Source organism: Argentina silus (genome assembly GCF_951799395.1).
Source record: "Argentina silus genome assembly, chromosome: 10".
In the NCBI taxonomy this organism is placed as follows: domain Eukaryota; kingdom Metazoa; phylum Chordata; class Actinopteri; order Argentiniformes; family Argentinidae; genus Argentina; species Argentina silus.
In genome coordinates this window covers 3,619,118-3,646,862 of record NC_139664.1, presented here as the reverse complement: position 1 = coordinate 3,646,862, position 27,745 = coordinate 3,619,118, and the positions used below count along the sequence as shown (strand labels likewise).

The window sequence follows — 27,745 nt, the reverse complement described above, 5'->3', positions numbered from 1 at the left end:
CTCTTTCTATCCATATGCGCTCGCTCTCTTTTAATCTGTCCATCATCATCGCTCAAGTCGATTCACTGCCTCTCTTGAGCACTGTCTCTAACATGGCACATTTCATTGGTCTGTCTGTCTGTCTGTCTGTCTCTACATGGGGGGGAAAAACATGGCGTTCAGTTCTCTACCTTTCTCTCTCTATCTCTCTCTCCCCTTTTCCCCTCATTCTCTCTCTCTCTCTCTCTCTCTCTCTCTCTTCCATTTTCCCCTCATTCTCTCTCTCCCATTTTACCTCTCTCTCTCTCTCTCTCTCTATCTGTCTTTGTCTTTCAGAGGGAGAGAGAGAGGGAGAGAGAGAACTATCAATCCGTTGTTTTTCTGTTGGTGTCTATCTATCGAATCCTTCGCTCATCCCTGTGTGTTGCTGTGGCAATGTGTTGCCGTCTGCTTCTATCAAGGAAAAATGTGTACTACCCCAGTACACTCTAGGTGAAATGTTTATGATTTTCATTTTAAAGGGCAGCAGATTACTAGCAAATCCGCAAGGATTAGAAATGGATGCCCTAAACCACTCTTTGCTTTGTGTTATCCTTTGGTGTAAAGCTCAGATGATCAAGCCGTTGCACCCTCCCCCAGTCCATTTGTTCACTTGTGATAAAAACACAGTGAGACATTCCTATTTGTAGTGAATACACAATTAAGGTTGAATGCATCTGTTCCTGATCCGCCATACTCTTCCTCTGTGCATTATCCAGTATATTTGTTCAAATTGCCCCAAACATGTGACGCTAAACTACATTTGTGATTTACTTTCTCCGAGTATAATTAATTTGCTATTGGCGTGCTATTGCCGTTCTGACCAGATCTCCAGGGAATATCCTAATTGTATTCTGGAAGGAATGGCAGATAACCTTCATAAAACGAAACACTTAAAAACAAAAAACAAGGCAAGTGTTAAAAAGGAGACACACAATGACAAGTACAGCTATAATCAACATTTCATCTGCTTTTTACAGCCTGTTGTTAGCCTTTACTCAGAGCATCCCACCTTTGAGGAGTTCTTTATTGTGGTTGTATATCTTTTATAAGGGCTGTTACACACGCAGAAACAGGATGAGAGGGATAGAGTGGTGTTAAAGGGGCAAGCTTTCTATCAAACTTCCTTTTAAAGTACTGTTTGATTTTCTAAAGGATCGTGTCAGGCCTATTAACAACCGAACAAAGAGACACCATTTTCTTGATTGATGTATGGTTGCCATGGATATTCAGATTAGGGCATCTGTGGCCAATGGGGATTGAGGACAGGAGGACTCATATTGTCTGTTTTGGGACAATATTGTAATCTTAATCTGTGTGGAATAGAGAATGGAAGCCTTTATTTATACAATACATATAAGCTCATTAAATGTATGTGACCCAAAACAGTATTACAATGATGTCCAAAGTATGTCAGACATAATACACAATTGGTGCTTTATTGTCATTGGTCAACATTGTAATGGCGTACCACTAAAACAGATTCTATATTGGTCGTTGTTGATGCATTTCAAAGACATAGATAACTGTTTTCTTTTTTTTTTATCAAAATAGAGTACAATAATCTAAATTACTCAATTTTTTCACAATTTCCCTTTTGCTTACAACTATAGTAACTATACTGTATAACATTGCATTACCATGTTATTGCATAGTCATTTAGTGTGTGTGTGTGTGTGTGTGTTTATCCTAATCGTTTTGAAGCCCTTATTTAAAACAAGCCCATGTCATGCTAATGCATGCGACTTGAACATTTCCCTTGAATTCTAATCGTTCTAGAAAAGTGAAACCAATTTGAGTGACGTGATGGGGATTTCCCAGTGTCTTTATTTGACTGGGATTAAAACAGCACAACATAAGTACATCGCTACACTTGGAAGATGATGGATCGGATTACATTTATGAACTGCTTTAGCGAAGGAAACCACTGCACATCGTTGGTTAATATTTAGCCACGTTACCAACACATCAACACATACAGTATTGTGATCTAAATGCAGAAAAGAAATCACACGCCAAATTACATTTAAACACAATGTCATCTTTGTCATGTCATGTTTTTTTTTTTTAAATATGTTTTTAGGGCATTTCTGCTTTATTGGGATAGAGACAGTAGAGATTGACAGGAAGGATGGGTGAGAGAGAGGAAGGATGACATGCAAGATACAAGGTCGAGGGTCGGAATCGAACCGGGAACCTTGCGATTATGTGGTAAGTGTGCTACGCCACTAAGCGCCCCCCAACACAATGTCATCTTGTCCCATTATATTGGTTTGTAGCTAGTGAAAAGTCCTCTGTATATACAGTGCCTTCGGAAAGTATTCAGACCCCTTCCCTTTTTCCACATTTTGTTGTGTTATAGACTCAATTTAAAATGGATTAAATTAAAAGAATTTGCCATCAATCCATACACAATACCTCAGAATGACAAAGCGAAAACATGTTTTTAGACATTTCAGTAAATTTATTAAAATTGAAATACAGAAATACCTCATGTACTTAAGTATTCAGAGACCCTTTGCTATGACACTCTAATTTTGCCAAAATGCTAATTTGCCAAAATGTCATTAACAAATCACTCAATAAGTTGAATGGAGTCCATTTTAATGCAAGGATAATAGTTCATGTAATTTTGGGATTAATATCTTTGTTTTTATAGGGTCTCTGATTTGCATAGGAATCAATTACACACTGTGTAGATTAGGATTCTGGGGTATTGTGTGTGGATTGATGGCAAATTCTTTTAATTTAATCCATTTTAAATCGAGTCTATAACACAACAAAATGTGGAAAAAATGAAGGGGTCTGAATACTTTCTGTAGGCACTGTAACAAGCATACAGTATTCAATACAGTATGTGGCTCAGTTGGTAGAGCATGGCGCTAACAACGCTTAGGTTGTGGGTTCGATTCCTGCTGGGACCATATATACTGAAATGTATGCACTCACTGCAGTGTAAGTCGCTTTGGATAAAAGCGTCAGCTAAATGGCATATATTATATATATATATCAACACCATATAAACCTCCTATTGAACTGATGGAACAACAAGTCACCAGAGAGAAGCTCCCCTATGGCCTGGATCTGCAGACACCTGTGAAAGAGACACAGAAAATACAGCTCAAAGACACACTAAGAGACTAGCCAAATTGAATCAGCGCTCAAATGTAAGGGCATTTTCTCTTAGGCATATTGGTGCCCTGGTGCAGTTTCTTGCAAGTGTTGTTGATAATTCCACAACATACGCTGAAACGATAAATTACCGTTAAATGGGGCAGTCTGGGACTGGTGTGCGTGTGCGCATGTGTGTATAGATTAGTATAGAATATTAAGATCATCTTGCCTCTGTCTAGTTTCTGGTTGTCCTCCTCCTCCTCCACTTTCTTCAGTGGCGTCTTCCAGCGCAGTTTGAAGTCGGTCACACCCTGGTTGGCAAGTGCTGCATGTAACTGAGGAAAAACACAATTGTCTCTCTCTCCAACTCCTTCTATTTTTCTCTCTGGAATAGAACGGATTGTTCCCTTCATTCACACACACACACACACACACACACACACACACACACACACACACACACACACACATACACACACACACACAAACACCCACATACACACACACTCACAAACACCCACATACACACACACACACACACACACAAACACCCCCCCCCCCCGCCACAGGCGCGCACACACACACACACACACACACACACACAAACACAAACTGCAGTACTTGTCACCTGCATGCGTAAACACTCACACACACCTGTCTCTATCTCTCACCTTCTGCAGGAGCTGCTCATTAATGGCAGGGTCTGTCATGTCAGCATCAGAGTGGACCTTTATCCTCACCACTGATGTCCTACTTATTGGATCTTTAATGCGACACACACACACACACACACACACACACACACACTTTTCTCAATATACAAACAATATACAAACCAAAGCAATACAATTAACTCAAAAGCATAATCTATTTAGTAGAGAAAAATAAGAGAAAAGTGTCTCACCCCAGCAGTAAAAAGGATGTTTCTGACCACAGTGCACATCATTCCACTTCTTCGTACTGAGCGCCATCACTGTACAGCTTACCGGTACTTGCCAGTAATTGGGCTGTCCACCGTCCCAGTATGTGAAAATGGAGTTACTCTGATCTGACCACCTCCAGGGCACCCTGTACATGCCAATCCAGACATTTGTAACGCCTGATATTACACTGCGAATGTTTTTGTTCTCAGTCGCGCTCCTCACACTGGCCAGGTCTGTGAAGAACTTTCTACAGTGGCTCTGGGCATTTCCCCAAGACAACGACTGGGCGCTGAGGACGTATCTGGCTTTGGCATCTGCTGCACCTGGGATCAAATTCAATTAATCGAACAAAACAGTCATTGTACTTCAAAAGTCAAAGCCGCAGCAGTAGGTGGTGCTGAAAACAAATCTGTGAGTGTGTGTGTTCAGGCACTGCATATGAATGTGTGAGTGAATTCCATACAATAATTAAAAACAAAAACTCATACAGTACCATTATAACACACAAAGCGATGAGGCGTAGAACAGGATACGTCATTCCATTTTCCGTCAGTCCCTCTCATGTGTACACAAAACTGATTGCCATTCCCATTGTTCGGATGACCGCTCAGCCAGTTCCCAAACCCTTTTCCTACCTGATGGGTCCCATCAGCCAATGACCACCTCCAGAGTCGATTGTTATCATACAGTCCTATCCAGGCTGTAGTATGACTACCTGGCTCAATCTTCAGCCGGGCTACGTCATCCATGCTGTCTATGGTGGCCAGGTCCTTGTGGTTCTCTCTGCAGTAGCTCTGTGCTTCAGCCCAGGTCTTCTGCACGTTGATAAAGTGATAACCATGTGGGAGGCACCAGGAGGGGACGTGGAGACCTGAGGATGGAGTGGTTGTATCTGATTTGTGTGTTCATTAAATAACACACTTGTGTGCAGACATGGACAGCAGCATAATGTGTTATATTATATATAATATAATATGTTATTATCTTCTATTATATATATATATATATATATATATATATATATATATATATAGATAGATAGATAGATAGATAGATAGATAGATAGATATAGATATATATGTCATAAAACACAAACCTCTACATGAAAAAAAAAGAAAAAAAAGAAAAAAGCTTTATGTAATTTCACTGACTAAATGTAACTACTGTAGCAATTACCTGAAACATGTAGGAGTTGTGCTAGCCTGTAAATCTACAATGTACATTTGATTTAAGCAAGTCCTAGTGACACGTAAATCTGACCTGAGAGAAGGAGAGCTGGAAGCAGGATGTGATCCATGTGTGCAGTAGGAGGAGGGTGAAACCTGTGTGAGTAGAGGACATGGAGAGCATGGAGGAACAGAGAACATTACTCACCAGTACTTCTACATGTTGAAGGTCAAACGTCCTAGCCTAGACAGGGAGTACAGGTAAAAACTAGCTACCTGGCTAAATCTGGTGCAATGACATTGTAGACATTGTTGTACATGATCCCTGACAAATAAACTACCATACAAATGAGGCAATACTGTATGAATTACACAACCAAACAAGTATTACTACATTAACAGTATTGACATTTTTTTGACATCTTCTACCTTTTGTTTTGTATTGACCGAATCACAACAGTGTTGTTTTCAGAGCGATCAAACAATATGTCGTTACAATGATATTACACAAGCTACGTCATACACATTGAACATATATTTTATTAATTAAGTTACACTTACTAAAATTGAGAAGGTCCAACTTCTGTTGATATGATTGAACTAAATGCAGGCGTCCTGTGTGCTGTCCCTGGCTGCCCTCCCTCCTCCTCTCTGAGGGACCCTACATTGGAGACATGCAAAACTAATTGATTTGCAATTGTAGGAGGCACTCAGAGTATGATAAATGGTGGCATCATGCATCAAGCACTGACCACACCTTCAGTTCTGATAGGCTTGTAAACGACACCGTGATGTTTGGATTGGGACTTTGAGAATCAACCAGTTTGTCTTAGATTAGTGGCTTTAAGGACAGGTTTTGGAGTGGTTGCTGACAGGAGCAGACCAGCGTCTAGAGCCTTTACTCTTGATTTACAATCAGACTCAACTGTGATACTGCAGTTGTGTTTCACCCAGAAAAAAACTTTACAACAAATACATTTGTTTAAGTAAGTGAATCATCATTCCAACAGTCATCATAAGACAAAGTAATCAATGCTCACACCAGGGGCCATTGGCAGTCGTAATGCCAGAAGCCAATTTTTTTAAAATTATTATTTATTAACAAGCGAGAACTTGTACGGGGGAATTGGCGGTGAAGAGGTCTCAAGGGTTGGGGTTAGGGATAGTGCAGGGAGGGTAGTGGGGGTGAAGAGGTCTTAGGAAGGACTGTTAAGATGTAGCCTGAAGAGAAAATGAAAATGAAAAAGAAAAAAACTCAAGTAAGTCAAGGACATTTACCACTTGGTGGTAAGACTCACGTTTGACCTTCAAATTCTCATTAGTTATGGTTTAAATTTGTGGCAATCTGGCCCAGATGGGTTTGGCCACCATGCCACAGTAGAAAGACTCCTGTCAATTGAATTCAGAAATATGGACATATATTGGATTTGTTGACACATTTGGTTGACAAGAAATAGTTGGGCCCAACTGCTAATAAAATGTTTTAAAGCAAGTTGAAGGAGCATTATATTTCTGCAGTTGAGACAACTAGTTTCTTATTTACTCCCCTACAACCAAATCAATTTAACTATGATTACAATAAAAGCCTAGTGGCTGTATTTTAATGGTGGAAAAAACTGTCTTAGCGCAAACACGGGCGCTGGCGGGGGCGCTAGTGGCGGCGCTTAGGGGTTTGAAATATTAGTGCTATTATCAAGGACGTACGTTTCAGTGCACATGATGGCACTTGACCTGGTTATTGTTATGAACATGCCTCTATTTAACGCTACTCCACTCGTGTGCGCAGGCGGGACAGCGTTTCAGCGCAATGTTACCACCAACACACATTCCTAATATGCCTGCGTTTGCACTCGCGTCCGTTTTGCACCGGTTGAAAATAGAGGCCTGTGGCTATCTTCTAGTGAAGGACGATTTGTGGCCTCATACAAATTAAGGATTAGAGAAAGTCACCTGATTCCTGTCTAGATTTTGTGAAAGAAATGTATTCAAACCTTTACACTGCATGGAAATCTCACTTCTCCACTCCTACGGCATTTGCCTTTTGTGATCAAAGATTACCATCTCAGAGCAGAGACGGACACTGAGTTACATCCATGGTACCCAATGATGCAGAGGTAGAAGAAAAGGTATGTATCGGAGAAAATGAACGTAAATGTTCATGTTAAAATATGCACATTTTTATATGAGGTTGGTAAATGCCCCCCCCCCCCCCAAAAAAAAAAAAGATGTGGAAACCACATTATACTTGTGATTAATCATTACATCTCTGATCCCAACTTTGAATATCTTTGAATGTGTGTGTGTGTGTGTTTTGCTTGTTTGTTTGTTTGTTTGTTTGTTTGTGTGTGTGTGGTGTACATGTGTGTGTACATAGCAACCATATGTGTACACCCACTGAACACTTTATTAGGAACACTATACTAATACTGGGTAGGGTCTCCCTTTATTAGGAACACTATACTAATACTGGGTAGGGCCTCCCATTGCTCTCAAAACAGCCTCAATTCTTTGTGGCATTGATTCCACAAGATCTTGGAAACATTCCTTTGAGATCCATAATGACATGATTGCATCACACAATTCCTGCCGATTTTTCGCGTGCACTTTCAAGCTGTGAATCTCCCGTTCTACCACATCCCAAAGGTGTTCTATTGGATGACTGGAAAGGCCACTGAAGAACACTGAACTCATTGTCATGTTCATGAAACCAGTTTGAGACGACTTTTGCTTTGTGACATGGTGCATTATCATGCTGGAAGTAGCCATTAGAAGATGGGTAAATTGTGGCCATGAAGGGATGCACGTGGTCAGCAACAATACTCAAATAGGCTGTGGCATTCAACTGATTATTGATTGGTATTAACAGGACCAAAGTGTGCCAAGAAAACATTCCCCACACCATTACACCACCTCCACCATGAGAAGGTGTACAGGTGTTCTTAATAAAGTCCTCAGTGAGTGTATGTTTGTATTGTAGCGCTATCTCTGTTGACTTGGTATGTAAATCATTGCTCACTAAGCATGCTGCATTAGCATTTGTTATTCCAGGGCTCATAGGCACTCCGGTAGCCCTTCAACATACAGCCTGTAGCCTGTAGCACTATCCAAGATATCAAGAGATATTTAAAGGGACAGATGTCAGATTTTAACTTCTAAAAGCTCTAAATGCCCATGATAAATCAGTGGCAAGAAGAGAAGGAGATCCCGTGAGAGAAATGGAACATTGAGCAACGTACTGTAGAATCTCCAATCACATCACTGGCCTTTAGGCTACATACCATACCGTACCGTTCATGTTTTGTTAGACATTGTCTTGAAAGATAATGCACGTATGTATTAAAAATTCACATTCTCAGTGAATTTTTAGTGTCAATGAACGTTTGAAGGAGGAGGGTGCGTAGGATTCCTTAATGTGTTTTGGGAGAGTGTTCCAAAGGGTGGGGGCTGCAGTAGTCCTGCCCCCCCCCCCCAGGTTCGGTCCTTAGTCCTGGTGATGGGGACAAGGAGGTTGGCATCAGTTGACCGTAGGCTACGGGTGGAGGTGTAGTAAGCAAACGACTGCTTTGCCTACTGTATGTAAATAGCCTCTCTCTACTACAGATCTATTAACAGATCTATTCCCATTGTTGTGTTGGTTAAAACAACATTATTGTTAAGAGAACTCTAGCATTATCATCACGAAAAGCCCAGAAGAAATCCAGCAGTGAGAACTTATATTTCTACTTTGGACTGGACTGATTTCAAAAGGTCCAACTTATTTGATTACACTCTATGCACTTTCTGGACTTCTGGTTATAATCTAACAGCCCTGTGTTTGAGTGAAGTCCCTCTCACATGTGAATCACGTAATGGACGCATAAATCATGGATTTGCAACAGTCTTTAGGGAAAAGTGCAGTTTCAAACAGTGAGCCCAGGTCACAGAGAGGAATTGGAGTTAGCTGAGGGTGGAGGGTAGAAGTCAGAACTCATTTTCAGAATCACTAAAAGGACCAACATGTTTTCTGTCATCCAGTTCTGTCAAGAGGCATCAAACAATCGCTATCTAAATGAGAACCTACAGTATGTCATCTGGCTGGCGAAGGACCTCTAGGATTTTGTTTTTTGTTTTTTAAATATGTTTTTCGGGCATTTTTGCTTTATTGGGATAGAGACAGTAGAGATTGACAGGAAGGGTGGGAGAGAGAGAGGAGGGATGACATGCAATATAGGTTGAGGGTCGGAATCGAACCAGGAACCTTGCGATTACGTGGTAAGCGCATTAGCATTTAAGAAAAAGGAATTTCACCCCATAATGTAAATCAAGTCACATGTTGTTATTCAGACCTTTGAGCCCCCTGCAGAGAAACCTGCAGTGCAAACTGTATGGTAATGTCTTGTTTCCATTCATTTGCCTTTTGTTTGATCAAAGACGTTGCTGTCTTCAGCAGAGGCTGATGTTTAATGCAGAGTTACATGGCACCTACTGTATATATTTGAATGCAAATTATGCCTACATACTGTGTGTGTGTGTGTGTGTGTGTGTGTGTGTGAGTGTGTGTGTGTGTGTGTGTGTGTGTGTGTGTGTGTGTGTGTGTGTGTGTGTGTGTGTGTCTCACTATCCTTGTTGACTCTGCATCATGTAAAACATTGTTTTCTGGTTCTGCTACATGGGAGTTTATTTCAAGTCTCTCCTGTAGCCCTGGCTCACATCCTGTGTATAAACTTAACATTTTTTATTTGTTGTAAGTCTCTTTGGATAAAGGCGTCTGCTAAATGCCATAAATGTAAATGTAAATGTAACATTACAATCATATTACACATATAACTCATGGTCCCATGTTCCCTTATAGATGTCCTAGAGAAAAGCTTCACCAACTTTTAATGAAGACAAGGATTTAAACTTGTCAATTTAGGACGTAAGCAAATTTGCCATTTTTTTCCTATAATTTATCAACAAAGTGCAATAAATTGTTTGATTTAGTAATACATTTCAGATTATTTAAAATATACATGTTCATGTCTGTGGTAAAACAAATATTGTCCCCAAGCAAGATAAACTGTTTGGAGAGCTCTACCTTGTGGAGAAACTTAGTCAATGCATCACTTGATTTCAGGACCTCATGCTAAGGGTGTGCTTAGATCTAGTATCATCCTACCATTCCCAAATCCTAGACTTTTCCCAAGACTGGGAATCCTTTAATCCAGTGGGAAAATGCTACATCCACACCAGTGTCTAGTTCATAGGGGCGAGATTCACCCCACTTCATTAGCTGCAGCTCTAATACATGCCATTTAGCTGACGCTTTTATCCAAAGCGACTTACATTGCAGTGAGTGCATACATTTCAGTATATATGGTCCCAGCAGGAATCAAACCCACAACCTAAGCGTTGTTAGTGCCATGCTTTACCGACTGAGCCACAGAGGACTCTAGTTGGAGGTCACTATCAATGAGTTGATGAATACACTGGACGGACTGTGGTATGAATGAATCCAAATGGTAACATTCCTACTGTGAGAAGGGCATCTCCGTCTTACATTTAAATTAAATTGCTGTGTCACTGACCATGATGCCTTTCATATGCTCATGTTTATAAACCCTCCTCGGGACTGATGCTGAAAATTGGCGCATACTAAAGCATGAAGGTGCAATGCATCGGACTCCTGCAGATTCAATGTTTCAATTGTGTCTGTCCCTAACAAAAAAATAATATTATCAGATATCTCGAGATCATCTAGATGTGGGGAAATGAATTGCAACCAGGAAGAAAAGAGACAAGACAAAAGATAACATATCACTTGTTTGCATTTATTTATACTATATATACCATATATTCATATATGAGCGATATACATAACTATTTACATACTCCAACCTTGTCAGCAATGGAAACAAATATAGACATTCCTAGTAAAGCAGATGCGAGATAGATTTCAGTTGTAGTCAGTGCTGTGTTGACAGCCAGGAGAGGTGTCAAAAAACAAGAAGCCTTGTATGGAAGGAAAGGGTTTAGGAACACTTCAATAATCACTGTGTTACTGGTATACTTAATGGTCTGTGATGGCATATATGGTGTTGAGTTAGTAGGTTGGTGTGGCCACTCCACAACACAATGTGCAAAGTAGTGTTGCTGAAAAGAGTACTGTCGACAACACCCCAGAAGGGGGCGTGGTAGAGGCAGCTGACAAGGACTTGCAAACATCATAAATTCTGACACAAATAAAATAAACCATACACAAACAACAGTTAAAATGACATTACAGTTATATAAAAAAAAAAAAGAGCAAAAACTAAGAAATTACACTCTTTCTCCCCTCAGAGGACAGAGGAACCATATCAAGTTGTTCACATAAGGATAGCCATGCGTCAACAGCGCCCACCACACATTCTTATTGATAGATCACCGTACGTGATGGTCGAAAGCTGTGGTGTAGCGCGCCATTTTAAAAATTCTCTCAATGAATAATATACACCTCTCATTCACACTGCTCGTAAGCAATACACTTTGGTATTAAATGGCTTTCAGAGAAAAATACAAACTAAAACAAAAACTAAGTGGTTCTTTACTAAATCGTTTGAAAAGCCAGTTAATCTCTTCTTTTTTTTTTTTCTATTCTGGAAAATAGATAGATGCCTCTTACTTTACAAAACATTTTACACACACACACGCACATATGTGTCCGCTTGTGTTACACATCTGTCTCTTAAAATACAGTACAATATCTTCTCTGACCCTTTAACATTGTCCAGGTGAAGATAACTTCTCAATACATTCTAGAGAGAAATACACAACTGAGTTGGTCAAATGCAGAGGGTGTGAGGGATGGGGGAGGCAGATCCTGGTATTAAGGTTGGAAGAAGTTCTGTCCTGGTTTTCAAGGGTAGTAGGAGGGTGATTGGGACGCGTTCCCTACGGAGGGTTCAAGGGTGCACTGTGAAGGCCAGCAGTTCCTCGGAGTGCAGGTTGTTGAGGGAGCGCAGCTCAGGAAGCTTGAGCAGGAGCTTGGTGTAGGTGGCGGCCTCGTTGGCGTGGTTCTTCATGACCAGGCTCCGCAGCGCCCGAATCAGAGTGTCCTGGAGGGCCTCCACTGAGTCCAGGTCCTGGATCCCAGAACGATCTGACGAGACAACACGGCAGACAGAGAGTGAGTCATTGTCCCAGCGGGATGTTTTGCCAACTGTCATCACTTCCTCTAACAGTCAATGCTCTATTACAAGGAAAACAACGCATTGCCAGAAAATTATAGAGAAATGACTCAGAGAACAATTACGTAGGAAATAAGAGTTTTTTTGCATTACGCTTTCACGTAATTGTCCAAATGAGAACACAGGCTATTAAAATCACTAATCAATGAGACAAGTTCACAGACGGAGGATAGACGTAGGGTGAATAGAGGACAGACAGACAGCAGACAGACAGAAGGTGAGGTGTGTGTGTCCTTACCAGCTGAGACCAGGACCACGGCGGTGAAGAGGCTCATCTCGTCCTCGTCCAGCTGCAGGGCAGCCAGCTTCTCGCTGAAGTCGCACATGGAGGTGAGCAGGTCACTGGCGCCCACTGAGCGCAGGGCCTCCAGGCTGTAGCGTTTGCCGGTCAGGAAGGTCACCGTGCGCTCTGCCATGTTGAACAGTGAGGCGAAGCGCACCATCAGCACCTGGAGAGGAGAAGGAGGGAGGAGAGGGTGTGAGAGAGGTGTTGCTAGGCTAACTAGGGTTCAAGGTTCAAGGTTCACGGTTTCTTTATTATCCCCTAGGGGAAATCAGTTTTGCAGCCAGGGTTCACAAAGACAGAATACAGAAGGGACAACATCACGCCAACATCAACACAATAAAAGTACATAAAAGTATAAAAACTGCAAGTGTGCAAAATGTGCAGGGGTAGTACAAGGAATACAGCCAAAGTGCTATTTGACATTAAGCATATCAATGGCACTTGGGATGAAGGACACATTAAATCTTTTAGTCCTCCTAACAGGTGCCCTGAAACTATGGCCTGAAGGCAAAAGCTCAAACTCTCTCTGGAGTGGAAGGTCCTGGCAGACCAATATGGCATTAGCCCTCCTCAGGACCTGCCTGTTATAAATGTCTAAAAGCCTGGCCTGACTCCCCCCTGAGATCCGACTGGCCACCTTAACAAGACCTCCAAGTCTGTTTCTATTGGACAGATTTAGGTTACCAAACCAAGCCGTAATTAGAACACATTCGATGAAACTTCTGTTAAAGAGAGTCATCATTTCAGTAGGAACGAGTTCATTTTTCTCAGGAAAAAAAGGCTTTGCTGGACCTTTTTAGAGGTAACGTAAACATGGGATTCGAAACACCGTTTGTTATCAAGAACAATACCCAAATATATGGAAGAGAGCGTTTTGTTTTGAGGTAAAGTTCGAATCACTGGGCCTCATGCAGGAAGCAATATACCAACAAATTTCGTATCATGAGGCCCACTGTTTGTTTTCTTACCTCGAAGGTTCCAGCTTTCAGCAGGCTGACTTGGTCGTACTGGGAGAGGTCTCGGAAGCCTGGGATCAACTTGGCAAACCCCACCACCTCCCGCACGGCGGGGGTGAAACTCCTGGAGAACTCCTCCCAGATCTCCTGGCTGCGTTTGCGGGGGTCCACATAGGAAGAGTTGTTCATGGGACATACCTATGGAGAGAACGATAGGGCCATAAGCTATGTGAGCAAGAAAGCTTTTTCTTCTTTGAGGGGTTAATATGAGAAAGAAACATTGAAACTTGGCAAGAGCTTCAGAGATTGGGTAATTTAAGTTTTATCTAATGCAATTGCTTCTAATGTGCAGTAATGTATTATAAAGAGATCATATTTTCCATCATAACATTTGGAGGGCAGCTGAACTAAAGAGACACTCACCAAGTGTCCCCTGTGGTCTCCACTGTACGCTGGTCCACCGTAACCATTGGAGGTTTGTGCGTTCATGTTGTGTTCCCTGTGATGGAGGCTGTGGCCATCATCTGGCATTCCACCACTGGGGGCGCTGTTACACTGCTGAGCCTGCTGGTTAACAATCCTCTCTTCCCTGTATGGACCATTGTTGACGTGTTGGCTGTTGCCGTAGTGACCATGTTGGTAACCACGGACGATGTCTTCGTTGCATCGGTTCCAGCTGTCATGTGGTTCCTCCATGAGGCTGTTGCTCTGCGTTGCCCTGCCGACAGGCGAAGGTGAAACCTGGTCCTCTCTCTGCGACCGTTGCTGCTCCTGGTTGTACGTGAAGGCGCCCTGATGCGCCCGGGTTACCGTGACAGCAGACTCATCCTCGCCGCTGTCCGACGAACATGAAGAGGCGGAGCTGGAATTAGTGTCCATGGAGACCATGGACTCTGAGTCTTTGGGGCATTGTGGGGAGGAAGGGTTGGAGTTGGAGCATGAGGACGAGGAGGAAGAGGAAGATGAGGAGGAGGACGAGGGGCTAGAGTTGTTGGGGAGGGCCTCCATTGGGCAGCTCTGGTTGCCATGGAGCATGCTGTGCAGCTGACTGTTGTTCATCATATTGTTCATGGCGTTCTGCATCTCCAGAAGCATCCTCTGCTTTTCCCTCTTTGGGATACGGCCAAATCTAACAGCTGGAGAAGGAGATAACACACACATCAGCTCCAGCCAAATATTCCAAGAAATTATGTCCATCCATCAAACCACCTGCATAGCTTCATAATACAATACGAAGGCATTATACTCTAACTACTAAGCAAAGGCCTAAACAAACAAATAGGCAAAATACTCCACTGTACACTATGTTCACTTACAGTCTCTAGACATTCCCACAGCCAGACACTTCTTGAAGCGGCACTGCTGGCAGCGATTCCTATTGATCCTCATGATGATACAGCTCTCCATCTTCAGACACTTCTTGTACTGTATGTTCTGCTGGATGCTCCTCCGAAAGAAACCCTGAGAGAGATCAGAACATTCCATAGAACATTGTTATTATGATGCCATTGTTAAAAAAAAGGAAAAAAAAGAAGGGGGCAACAGAATGAGACACGGATGAATGAAGCTGACTGGGAATGTTACATTCCGTGGAGAACAGAACCAGAACCAGAACCAGAAGCAGCCTCACCTTGCAGCCCTCACAGGCATGGACGCCGTAGTGGAACCCTGAGGCCACGTCACCACACACTTTACATAACAGCACCATGCCATTGATCTCTGCAAGATAAAAATAGTCATCAGTTTTTAGTAATAATAATAATAGATTACATGTATTATTTATGTATATGCTTTTATTATTATTATTATTATTATTATTATTATTATTATAGTAATGATGATAGTACTCAAAATAAACTGAATACAGAAAAAAGACATTCCACACTAATATTATTCATACTAAAGGTACAAACGAGGGCTTACTTATTTTAGAATAGTTAACCCCTCCTTGATAATTTATAACTGTATAAGTAATAGTAATCTTGATTTTGTATCTATGTTTCTAGGATTAAAACTCACTGGTAATGCCACTCTTGGCAGAGGAGGTGGATCTCCCGGGCTTCTCCGTGCCATGGCTACGCGGGTGTTTGGCTGGCGTGGGGGCAATGTCCACCACCATGCCCACCGCCCGGCTCGGCAACGAGGGGCGGGGTGGGAAGGAGGTCAGGTAGCTGCCGTTGGAGCTGTCACTCAGACAGGACTCCGGGCCGGAGGCGGAGCCTGAGGAGATGTAGGCTATCACACCTCCTATGGAAAAGGAAGGGGGGAAAAAAGAGAGAACTGTTAGAGAAATTAAAATAATTAAAAGACATATACAAACGGCTTAGCAGTGAAATCAAAACTACACAGCACTCTTGGATAGGATGGCACTGCAACACTAAGCTTGTTTCAATGCACAAGCCCAATTCTATTTACATGCAATGAAGTTAAATATTAATTCAAATAAAAGATGTATTACTTCAGGCAATTTTTTAAGACTAATTGACCCTATAGGCATAAACACTCTGCTTCATATGTTTCCTGATTGACAAGAAAGACAGGTTTGCAGGGTTCAGCTATGGTGCTATGGCAGAGATCAAAATAGACCAACTATGTTAAAGGTTACCCAAGCATACAATCCAAGGCTGATGAACAACCTAATTAAAAAAAAAAAAAAAAAACTGCAGGGTTAGCTTGACACTCCCAACTCCAAGAGAAGAAACTCATACACGTTTTTTTTTTCTCTTTTTCTCTCTCTCTCTCTCTTTCTCTCTCTCTCTTATTCATTCATCCCACTTGTCTTCCTTTATGCGTTATCACCTCCTCCATGCTTCCTGGTTGAATAACACATGTTACATAACAAACCTGGGTCTGTGGGAGTGCAAAAACACTGATGGTTGCCTTTCAATATTTTTGCCCAGATTATTATTATTATTTTATTTGTTTGCCAATCTATCATCTTTAGATCGTACATTTTTAACCCAATAATTAACTGAACTGAATGAATTGAATAATGAGTGTGTGATCAAGTGTGACCTGTTTGCAGTTGTTGACGAGGAAACCCAAAGGATGACTCTTTTCACAAACTATAAAACAACATGTACCGTCTATCTACGGTTGTCCTAAATGTAGTTGAAATGTACTCGAAAACCAGTGGATGATTACTCGAAAACCAGTGGATGATTACTCGAAAACCAGTGGATGATTACCGTACAAACTCTGAGTGTTCGCTTCCTAGACGCACCCACACGTGGACCTGTCATGAGTCAGTCCAGGTCAGCACAACCGCCTCACGTGGACCTCCGCTCGGCCTCGAGCCCGACACAGCACCGCTTTATGCAATGGTCGCGTCACAGCCTCTCCTCGACCAATCAGCGGTGAGAGTACACAGAGACACACATGCTAGGCGACCTGCGCCATGTGAGCTGAGCCGAAAGCGGAACACTGCTGTTTTCAATGCCCTCCAGCACACTGACACTCCTAACCCAAACGGCCCCACAATCCGGACCAACAAAAGATAAGAATTATCTTATCTTTTAGCAGGTTTCTGATAGTGTTCGGTTTAACACTTCGAAAACAACACAACGCAACATGGTCTTCGGCAAATATGAAGATAACCTCATTCATGTACAATGTTGTGGAGAGAATAGATACGAGTGACACCCGTTCCTCCTCGACAGCGCCAGTCACTAAGTAGATTATTCATTCAAACAAAGTAACTTGTAAAATGTAACAAGGCCCATAGATACTTTAGTTGACGTAAAATGACACATTGTAAAAACACATTGTAAAAAATTCTCCAATCTTACCAGGCTTGGTTGATATATCTTCAGGCATCTCGAATCCGGAAATCTTCACAGTACAATCTTGACCGAATAATCTTGTCAAGTGCTCGCCAGTTTAACAGAATAAACTTCTTCTCGATTTCTGCAACGTTTGCCAAGTGCTATTTCACTGTAACAAAATGCGAACGTCAGCTAAAGATCATCACTGTTCCTTCCTTTAGACTGTATGACACACAAGTGCAGATACAGTAGCTGTGAAAAAAGTGCACATATATAAAATACTTTGCACTCAAAATTCAAAACAAAAACAACTCCCTGCTCTGCATTAAAACAACGGTTAAATTCTCTTCTGCAGCGTAAACTGTTCACCCAGGACAGATGTAGCAAATTTTAGGCGAGTTGACAAATGTGAAATAACAAGTTGAGAAACGCTGAAGAACTCCCTCGCAGGATGAATGTTCAGAACTGAAGGTTCTCAGTGTTCTCTACCATGTGACCTAGTTGTCGGCCACTCCCCCTGCCTGGCGCGGAGCCGCTTTAACCCAGTGACACACTTCTGCACCGGAGGCGGAGCAACACGACGGGAACGGAACCGCAGCCTGTGTCACGTTGCATCGCACAAGCAGAGGACATCCAGTGCTCTTTATGTTCATCTACTATTGAATTTCATTGGGATCACAGTACATGGAAATATAGCAGCCAAACGACCTTTCAGTCTTTCATCCTATAAGCATATATTATTAATAATAATAATAATAAACTTTTATTTATATAGCACCTTTTAAAAACAATGTTACAAAGTGCTTTACAAATAGATAAAACAGATATGCAAATAAAACCATATAAAACATAATATATAATATAAGTAGAAAAACAGTAAAACACAGACACATTAAAAAGAATCAGGGCAGCATCAATTAAAGGCTAGTCTATAAAAATGAGTTTTAAGAGGAGATTTAAAAGAGAATACTAATCTAGCCTAATATCCCCAGGCAGGTCATTCCAGAGTCTAGGGACCCTAATGGCAAAGACACGGTCACCTTTTGTCTTCAGTCTAGACTCCGGAACGGTTAGGAAGGCCGTGCCTGAGGGTCTTAGGCTGCGCTGAGGCTCATAGGGGATTAAAAGGTCCAAAATATAGTCTGGTGCCAGACCCAGACCCAGACGAGCCTTAAAAGTGATCAGTAAAATCTTGAAATCTATTCTAAAACTAACAGGTAACCAGTGTAGGGAGGCTAACATTGGGGTGATGTGGTCTCTTGTCCTAGTTCTGGATAAAAGCCTAGCTGCTGCATTTTGGACTATCAGTAACTGTGCGAGGGGACTTTTTACTGAGGGAAGAATAGAGGGAGTTGCAATGATGTAATCGAGATGGATGCTTGGATGACTTTCTCTAGACCGGCAAATGACAAGAAAGGCTGTATTTTGGAAATGTTTCTCAACTGATAAAAACATGACTGTACAACTGTTTTGGTTCGTTTCTCGAAATTGAGGTCAGCATCAAAAATCACCCCTAGGTGATTTCACAAGACTGTCCTGTGTCTTACTGTGGAGCTAGGAGGGCCAAATATGACTCAGATTTACTCATTTTCATTCAATTGCAAAACAGTCTGGGGCATCCAACATGTAATATCTTTCAAGCAATCATTAAGTGAAGCTAAACTGGACGAATCATGGGGTTTAATGGGAAGGTATAACTGCATAACAGTGGAGGGACATACTGTGTTTGCGGACAATCTGGCCTCAAATCTCAAATGTGTACACAGTATAATATAAATATGTGTTGGTAAATGTTGTCACACAAAATGGTATAACTATATTGTAGGGAATACAAATGTAAGCACTGAATATCATGTACATTAATAGCCTGTTGAATGTAACCTACTGCTCTTGTCCACTTAACAAGCTTCAGGTAGAAGTCTATCAACCTAAAAAGCAGGATTTATTTAGACAGGCAACACACAGTTAAATTAATTTAATTTAATTAAGATTAAATAAAGTAGCTAATAATACTAATAAAGAGTGAGAGTACTCAGGCATTAGACGGGCCAGTGTTCAGGTGAGAATTAGGGAAATATTTGTTTGTTTTTCTGTTATTGGAATGACTACCTTGGATTGGTGTTTATTACAAGTTAAGACATATCTGTAAAATATAGTAATCTCTGTAGAGCATGTATGATTCCATGACTTGCTATAGAGATCAGATAACGATGTTGTAACAGCTGTTACTCATTTCATGGTTTAAACCAAAGGCCTCAAAGTTCCTGATGTTTCAAGGCATTTCTGGTCAATTTAGGACATCTGCTTTTGGTAAGGGATTACTTTGCTGCAAAACCGCACTGTGGCACACAGTTTACGTGTTTTTCATGTGGAGTAAGTGGCATTTTATTACTAATCCTATTTTACAATAATCCAAGAGGACCACATTTCAATAGGTTTTCAATCGAGATTACGATAATGTTCTAACCCGGTGACTACATGTTATCAAATCTGGAATCAGGACAAAACAATCAGGGTTATATGTTCCATTAAAGGTGAACTCTGTAAGATTACAGCAATACAAAAATATGGGGTTCTATTACATATCTTGGAGCAGTATGTGTATATATGTATATGTATATATATATATGTATATGTATATATATATATAGAGAGAGAGAGAGAGAGAGAGAGAGAGAGAGAGAGAGAGAGAGAGAGAGAGAGAGAGAGAGAGAGAGAGAGAGAGAGAGAGTGTGTGGTCCAGGTGTGTTTAAAGTGCGGCAAATTAGAGAGGGGCTTATTCAGGACCCCTTCAAAACAAGATATTACAAGACATGTTTTGTCATTGTTTTTATTTCCATATTTGCCAAGATAACTTAATCAGGAAGCAAAAAATACACCAGACAATAAAGTACTAAAAATCTGAAATAGAAATAACCCCTAAAACGCAACCCCCCTCCCAGAGCCCCCGCCCCCCATGGCTGTGGTCCTGGGGCCTATGTGGCGTACCGCTTGGTCCACTGTTTGGCTGTCCGGTCATGCTCTGCTCTGTTTGTCGTGTACTGGGTGGCGATGCTTCCAACCAGGGGATCGGCTGCAGGTCGGGGAATAAGAGGGATGAAAACCTTAGGCCAGGTGGAACAAATGCAACTGTTGAATAATAACAGCAGCTTTGGATTGAGCTTTTCCTTCATGACACACATTTGACTGTTTACATTTCCTTACTGATACCGATAAGAAAAGCAGAGAAGTGGCATCTGAGGAATGTGCATGGGAAACACGTCGATCTATAGGCAAGTTGCATTGGATGGCCGTGTTACAAATGCGCTGTTAGCAGCTCAGCCAGCTGTTTCTCGGCCACCCTCGACATCACGGGTGTGTTACTGATTGGACTGTATTTGCCCACATCTGTTGGGTCTAGACGCACATTGCCAAGCATTGAGAAAGATTCATCTTTCCAGAGTAAGGAGTAATAATTGTGCTCTAGGACCAGTCTGGTGCATCAGTCTGGTCTATTACCAGGCTGGTGACATCATTCGTCACCATCAAGCACACATAACAGGCAGAAAGGGGGAAAACTTGGTGACCAGTCAGGCCCCCCTGTACTGGTTGCACTGGTCTCTGTGTTACCTGGGTTACAGTCTGTGAGCAGGGAGCAGATGGACAGCAGCACCTTGGAGATGGTGAGGGCGGGGCTCCAGTTGTCCTTCAGGATGTCCAGACAGATCACCCCCTGGCTGTTGATGTTACAGTGGTAGATCCTTGTGCGAAATGTTACCTGGTAAGAAAACATCTTAGTTATTATCAAGGTTCTCATCAAGGTTCTCATCAAGGTACACTTGAGGAAATGAAAAACGCTGAAAAGACTAGCCATAGATGACAATCAATAAATGTTGCTTTTTTTTCTTTTTTTTTTATAAAAAAAGGTGGAGCTTTATTATGGCCATGTATAGGTGTCAACATGATAAATGTTGAGGGGGGGGTAAATCTATAGAGTCAGAAATAACAAATGAGGCAGAAATAAACCTAAAGGAAAACAACAATGTTGATAAGACAGCAACCAAGAATGAGTAGCTGCTTATTCTGGCATTTTCAAGCAGAGGTGTGGAAAGCCCCCTGCTGGTTGATAAAAGGCACTTCATTACGTGTTTAAAGGGATATCCCATCATTAAACCTCAGACATTGACCGCAGTTATGCCGCGTTCTTCTATAAAGTTTAGACAAATGTGTCAAGACAAAGTATGGTGTTAATAAAATAAGACAAAATCAATTACGTTGACTGATGACAAGAGCATAACAAAAACATTTATACATTAATCAAATGTGTGGTGAGTAAGTTGTAGCAGAGACAGAAATTGCCCAGTACCTTGGGTGGTTTGAAGGGGTAGTCGGGGGTGAAGGCGATGTCGAGGAAGAAGACCCCTCCCTCGTAAACAGAGCCCGGTGGTCCCAGGATGGTTGACCTCCACTCATAGATGTTGTCTCCTTTGGGACCAGCGCTGGAATTGGGAAAATAACTGTCGTCACTCTGAACAAGTGTGTTGTAAAAGTTAATCTGTCGCCAAAAGGACTTTAAAAGTGCAATCTGTATCTTAAGTTACTGTAAATAGTGCAGCCCCAAAAGCATTTAAGGACTGTAGGGCATTTGTTAATTAGTGTGAGCTACATTTTGTTGTTGTTAAAGGTAGATTATGTTTATTGTTATGTACATTGTCTCCTTGCGACAGAGAGCTTATAAATTGTGCGTTGACAAAGGCCTGAAAAAAAATACTGTACCACTATCCAGAACCTAGAAACAGCAACTCTTACACAACAACTGTTACCATGTATGGCTTTACAGCTTGAATGAGAAAGTTGTTTTTTGTTTCAACTTCATTCAAAAAGAAGCTTCCTTTCACAACAAATCCCCGTGGTGCCTTTGCATCATGATCAACATTGATTTGTTTCCGAGCAGCGAAGCCTTTATCCTTCTTACAGGGGAACATGCAGTCTGAGCTCTCCGGGGAGTCATGACTACACGAGTCAGAGTACTATTGATCTAATACAACTCAGAAGAGATATAGTGGTAATGTGTTTTTTCTTTATATCCACATTCATCATTCTAACTTTATTTATAAAGCACATTTCATGGACAGATGCAATACAACACGTATGAGGGTAAAAAGATCAGCCATAGGTGTTCAAACAGTAAAAGCAGAGATATGAGGACTGTAGAGACTAATGCATTGGTAGACAGTAAAAGCTCAAATCTAACAAATAAGCATGAGCTAAAAGAACTGAACGCCTGAAAGTCTCAAAACACCAAAAGCAAAAGCAAGGCTAAAAAGCTATGTTTTAAGATGTCTTTTTAAAAAAAAAGAAATGTCTGCAGTAAAATGTGCACACAAAGATGCACATAATTAAAAGACAAGTGTCACAAGTTACCAATACATGTGAGGATTAAAAACAACTGCAGCTGTCGTGAATATTTCTGTTGATCAGAGTCTTAAAAACAGGCAAGGACACTAACTAGCTACTCTAACTTTAAAATATGTTGAAGCGTGTTCCAGGATAAAAGGGGCACGATGTGAAAAGGATCTTCTCCATCCCAGTTCTAGCCCGAGGAACAGATAATGAGAACGGTGATTGTGAGCAAAGACCATATTGAGTGACTGATCTGGTCAATACAGAACGGAAATGCTGAGAACAGAGGCTCTCTGGTAGGCTGTTACAGAGGCTGTCTGGTAGGCTGTTAGAGGCTGGGGGCACACAGACTGAAATCTGCCTCTCCATGCCTCTTTGGTCTGACTGAAAACTACCGGAGATGTGATGATAGCAAACCAGATCCAAGGGCTTCAGAAAGACAGAACAGCTTTTTTGCTCAAGCAAAACTTGAATTCAGCCCTTACTTGAGTCCTGCAATAATCTGGACAGAGAATCTCACTCCTCTCCCTTTGACATCAGTGTCACTCTGCGGATGGGTGTCAACCAGCCCATATAGTTCACAAGTTAAACAGTTTCAGAGGCCAGTGCCAGAGGACCTGAGAAATCTACTGGGTATATACACCTTAAAAACACGTCTGTCATGTATTGGGGTGCGAGACTACGAATTGGTTCATAAACCAATATAGAAATCTTAAAACCAATCCTAAAACCAACAGGCAACAAATGCAGAGACTGGTGTTATGTGTTATCTCCAACTGGTCTTGGTCAGGACTCTACATTGATGTAGATTTCAAACCACAATTCTCCATATTTTTTTCCACTCAGACATTTTAGTTAACTCAAAACAGAGCAGCTCCATATCAGTGCACGTGACATTACATAAAGCATGCGAAATGTCAGACGGGACACGGTCTTCTGTATGCGTTCGTATTAATGCTCTGTGTGTGGAACTTTATCTGAAAACATACGGAGTCTGAATTGCTCGGCTTGAATTTTTAGAGGACGACCTTTCGTCACAGCGCTTCCTTATTACTGCTCTGTCAATAAAGTGTTCTCCGTTTCCTAATCCCTTCCATGGCTGCCACAACAACAAACAAATATGCAAGAATTGTTCCAAGGCGGACATCACACAAACTTTTCATGTTCGCTTCTTGTGAACTACATGAAAGATGCATTCAAAATGCCCACTCGGCTTAAAACCAGCAGCTTTGAAAATAAGAAGTGAATAAGAAGTGAATCTGGTGATTTTATCAACTCCTCCTTCGTTTTTTTCTCACTCGCAGCTTGGGTCAGTTTGATTAGCTACTGGAATGGCATGAACCTATTAATGGAATAGTGGTATGGAACGTTTCCACTCTAGGGATTAGTCAGCCCCATATTAACAACCAGAAACTTGCAATCTCTGCAAATTCGTATGAAAAAGAACAATGAAAATGGATTGGTGCTTCAGCAGGAGACTGCGTCAGAGGTAGGATTTCATGGAAATTGATAGCCGGTAAATGATGGTCAATTCCAGGATAGCGGAATGAGGTTTTTGCAAAGGGCAGCTGACGTCAGGTAATGCTGTTCAAATGGACCTAGATGTATTGTGGTAGCCTACTTAGTTTGGGGTGGTTAGAAGTGTAGTTGTTACTGCTGGAGCGTATTGTGTTTTCAGTAATGTTACATCAGGTAAACTTCAGTGAAGACATGAATGATATTACCACACCTAGCCAATAGGCTTTCTCTCTTTTTTTCCCCCAGAGAAATGAAGGGATAAGATGAAGACTGTCACACGGAGGACTATCACAGCAGTTTGCTGTTATCTAGGGATGGTTTGCAACTGAAATCAGAGCGACTGGAGTTGGCTGGAGGGAATTTGTTGTCTGAATGAAACAATTCCCTTGTCGGTGGTGCGTTGGAAATAGATAAGAGAAGAAGCTAACTGGGTTGGAATGGAGAAGATGCCCTAATGAGCTTGAATAAAAAACCCACCTGCAGTTTGGCGGAGGGTCCAGGGTGATGTCCGCCAACTCTTTCTGAATCCTGCACACAGACAAATGCATCCAGATCAATCGTTGGGCCCTCCCCAACTCTGAGCTTTCCCTCTTCTCTTCACAGATGAATAGCACACAGAAACACAGTTCTCTAACACAACGTTTGTTATTCAGATTTCTCATAACAAATACCACTGCGTTGTATCTCATTTCTACAACTTGACGTGACTGAACTGACTTAGCCATTATTTATTGAGTTCAGAAAATCAGATTTTCCCTTTAAACACAAAGGTTCTATGAGGAAAGAAGGAAAATCACCTGGAGACGCGAGTGATGAAAACAAACCTGATCCAAGGGCTTAAAAAACACAGAACAGCATTCCTCAAGCAGAACCTGAATTCAGCCTATGCTCTTATCCTACAATAATCTGACGGTGCATCTCACTCACCCCCTTTGACATCAATGTCACTCTGTGGTTGGGTGTCAACCAGCCAATATAGTTTACAAGGTTTTGGGGGGTATTACCCTACCTCTTCGCACTGGTGGATAACAGCTTGGAGGTCTTGCTCATGCTGGCTTTGCTCTCTCGTTTCTTGCAAGGTGTGTCCCTCTGTTTGTTTTGTTTCGCAGAAGAAGTTGATGATGAAGAGCTGGTGCTGGCACGCGAATCCTCATCCGACATACCGGTTTAAGCAAGAAATGAGCAGGAACCCTAAATGAGATGCACCAGTTCAAGGACATCCTGAGGCAAAATTGTTTGTTTTGACATATTTCAAAGTACAGTGTGTGACATACACCTCTGGACACATCTTGGAACCCCCCCGAGGCTGGGGGTCCCCTTTGGCAAGGTAGTTACACAATTTGCGCGAAGTAGCTGTCTTATTTAGCTGGCAGCGTTGATGACACAAGCAGTGCTATTTCCCTATCAATAATCTGATGATGGGGAAACTAATTGGGAACAGTCTTCTTCGGCCTCATCTGCTGACCTATCAACGTACAAGTGACCGGAATGTTTAGTATGTCGGCTAACAAGCTACCAAACGTTAGCGCTTGCGTTTGTAAAGAAGTGCTGCTTCAGAGAAAAGCTGGTCTGGTGAGGCTGAGTTTGGTGAACTGCGCCTTACCAACTGAAAGGCTGGCTAGCTACTTGCTAACCCCTCACGTCACTGCAGTTTTCCTCCCGTAGTTAGCTACCGACCACCTCGCCAACCGTCCGATTGACTGGACACACTAGTGAACATATAAAAAGATGACCACACCATCATAGCTGGCTGGCGATAGAAACATTTGGCTAGTAGGCGCTACAGCATTAGCTGGCTACGTTAGCTGCTAACGTTAACTCGCTAGCTAGCCCCTTTTTTTTTTGGCCAGGCAGTCACAACAATTCAATTGATCGTCTGTTAAGTCTCCTGTCTTTCTTCAGCTGTCCTTCCTCCCACCTCACCAGCTATCACACTCCGGACGAACAGTGAACACATTCAAGTTCCAGAAACACATTTGAGCGGAGCTGAGTGGTTCGCCGAGCCTACCTCCTCTTTGTGTCTGGACCCTCCAACGCCGCCTCGCCGTGCCTCGCCTCGGCTCGTCGTGCCTGTCCTATCGCTCTCTGCGGAGCGGAAGTGTTGCGGCGGCGGCGGCAGCTATGGAATGATGTCGCGCCCTGAGATCATCAGAGCAGGGATCACTGACCATAGGTGATCTGCAGATTATCAACCGCAGAGAGGTGTAAATATACCTGCCCTGCCCTGCCCTGCCTTGTCCTGTCCTGTCCTATCATGTCCTGTGCCCCTCTCTGAAAACAGGCTTGGCATGAGAAAAGATGTGAATTGTCTGGAGTATGCAGGAAATGTTCCTATAATAGATAGTATGTTTTATTAAGCAATATAATAGTGAGGTTACATTTCCTGTTAAACAAATAATTCATGCCAGGCACACTACAGGAGTGGCAGAGATGATGTGCAAGTGTCATCACGCATTTTACTCATGAAGGCATACTCTACAATTTACAGTCGCTACAGTCTTTAGATGTCAGTCACACAGTCAGATGGAGCAGGCCTGGTTGTAGACATTGATTCCCGTCAGTTTTTTGTAAATCTCTTTCATGAGTGGTTGGACTGGACCAATTAGCTTATTACAGCAGTGTTCACAAATAACCCATGAAGCCTTTAGCCAGAAGGCCTTATTTATCTTAACGTGGAGAGTTATGTGTACAGTGCCCCCTCCGGCATCTGAGAACGACTCCGCACAATAATTAATGCATCGCAGTGGTTTAACATTCCACCCATTCTCAAGTTCAGAAAAGGTTTTGATCTGCTAGAATCTACTGAACTATCCAAAATCGACAACTGACCTCTAATCATTGCGTTTAATGTTTAAACATACTTCTGAATATTCACTGTTATCTCTAGTTCTTAATTAGGTAGATTAGGTAATTAACTATCCATTCTTCCTATTTATCTGATGTTGAATTTTCAATGTGATATTTTGATACTTCTGTATCATTAATTTGCTATTTTACGTTGGTTTTCATGTTTCTCTCATCACTCTCTCCAGGGCTATGATGACCGACTTTTCATCAAAATGGACTGTGGATGTGAGAGAACCCTTTCTTGCCAGGGAGAAAGCACACTTCCAAGAGGAAATGATTGAACAATTTCAGGGACAACTTCATAAGTAGGGAAAACGTGTTGTTCAACACTGGTTCAACTTGAATGGAGGTCCATCTCTTTTGCATAAAAGGTTCATGAAGAAATTCCTGACGCCCAATAATCAGGAAGATCTTCCGTTCTACATAAACCTGAAAGGATGAGGAATTGGCTCATGACTGGGAGAGTCTCCCTGGAAGAGTGAATGATCAGGTCATCTAGCTGTATTGATAGATTGATGGATTAGATGGTTAGAAATGTGATACATTTTCATATTCACATGAAGGTGTCAGGAATTGGCAGATAA

The 27,745-nt window shown here is 41.9% G+C and overlaps 2 protein-coding genes across 3 annotated transcripts; both read right to left on the bottom strand.

Moving 5' to 3' along the window:
* Positions 1–10,989: 10,989 nt before the first annotated feature.
* Positions 10,990–17,855, bottom strand: nr1d2a (nuclear receptor subfamily 1, group D, member 2a). The gene is made up of 8 exons (XM_083679163.1): positions 17,439–17,855; positions 15,670–15,897; positions 15,281–15,369; positions 14,967–15,111; positions 14,074–14,786; positions 13,663–13,848; positions 12,647–12,857; positions 10,990–12,320 (listed from the first exon to the last, which is right to left on the bottom strand). The coding sequence occupies exons 1-8, from the start codon at positions 17,464–17,466 to the stop codon at positions 12,124–12,126; spliced, it is 1,797 nt and encodes a 598-aa protein (XP_083535289.1). The 5' UTR covers positions 17,467–17,855; the 3' UTR covers positions 10,990–12,123.
* A 2,392-nt stretch (positions 17,856–20,247) lies between these two features.
* On the bottom strand, positions 20,248–26,474 carry LOC310810896 (ubiquitin-conjugating enzyme E2 E1-like). Of its 2 annotated transcripts, XM_083678801.1 has the most exons (6): positions 26,323–26,474; positions 25,324–25,505; positions 24,792–24,842; positions 21,760–21,892; positions 21,024–21,171; positions 20,249–20,487 (listed from the first exon to the last, which is right to left on the bottom strand). In XM_083678801.1, exons 2-6 carry the CDS (start codon positions 25,473–25,475, stop codon positions 20,390–20,392), a joined length of 582 nt encoding a protein of 193 aa, XP_083534927.1. In that variant the 5' UTR covers positions 25,476–25,505; positions 26,323–26,474; the 3' UTR covers positions 20,249–20,389. The 2 variants fall into 2 exon arrangements, with proteins under 2 accessions (XP_083534928.1, XP_083534927.1); XM_083678802.1 differs by lacking the exon at positions 26,323–26,474 and having other exon boundaries at positions 20,248–20,487; positions 25,324–25,476.
* Positions 26,475–27,745: the final 1,271 nt, after the last annotated feature.

Coding starts and splice junctions, on each gene's coding strand:
- nr1d2a (XM_083679163.1), bottom strand. CDS start 17,466: ATGCCTGAAGATATATCAACCAAGCCTG. Junction 15,112..15,280: donor ATGCCTGTGAGGGCTGCAAG/GTGAGGCTGCTT, acceptor GATCTCTCTCAG/GGTTTCTTTCGGAGGAGCAT. Junction 14,787..14,966: donor TGTGGGAATGTCTAGAGACT/GTAAGTGAACAT, acceptor CTCCTTCTCCAG/CTGTTAGATTTGGCCGTATC.
- LOC310810896 (XM_083678801.1), bottom strand. CDS start 25,475: ATGTCGGATGAGGATTCGCGTGCCAGCACCAGCTCTTCATCATCAACT. Junction 24,843..25,323: donor TTATCCACCAGTGCGAAGAG/GTAGGGTAATAC, acceptor GTCTGTGTGCAG/GATTCAGAAAGAGTTGGCGG. Junction 21,893..24,791: donor GACCCTCCGCCAAACTGCAG/GTGGGTTTTTTA, acceptor TCCCAATTCCAG/CGCTGGTCCCAAAGGAGACA.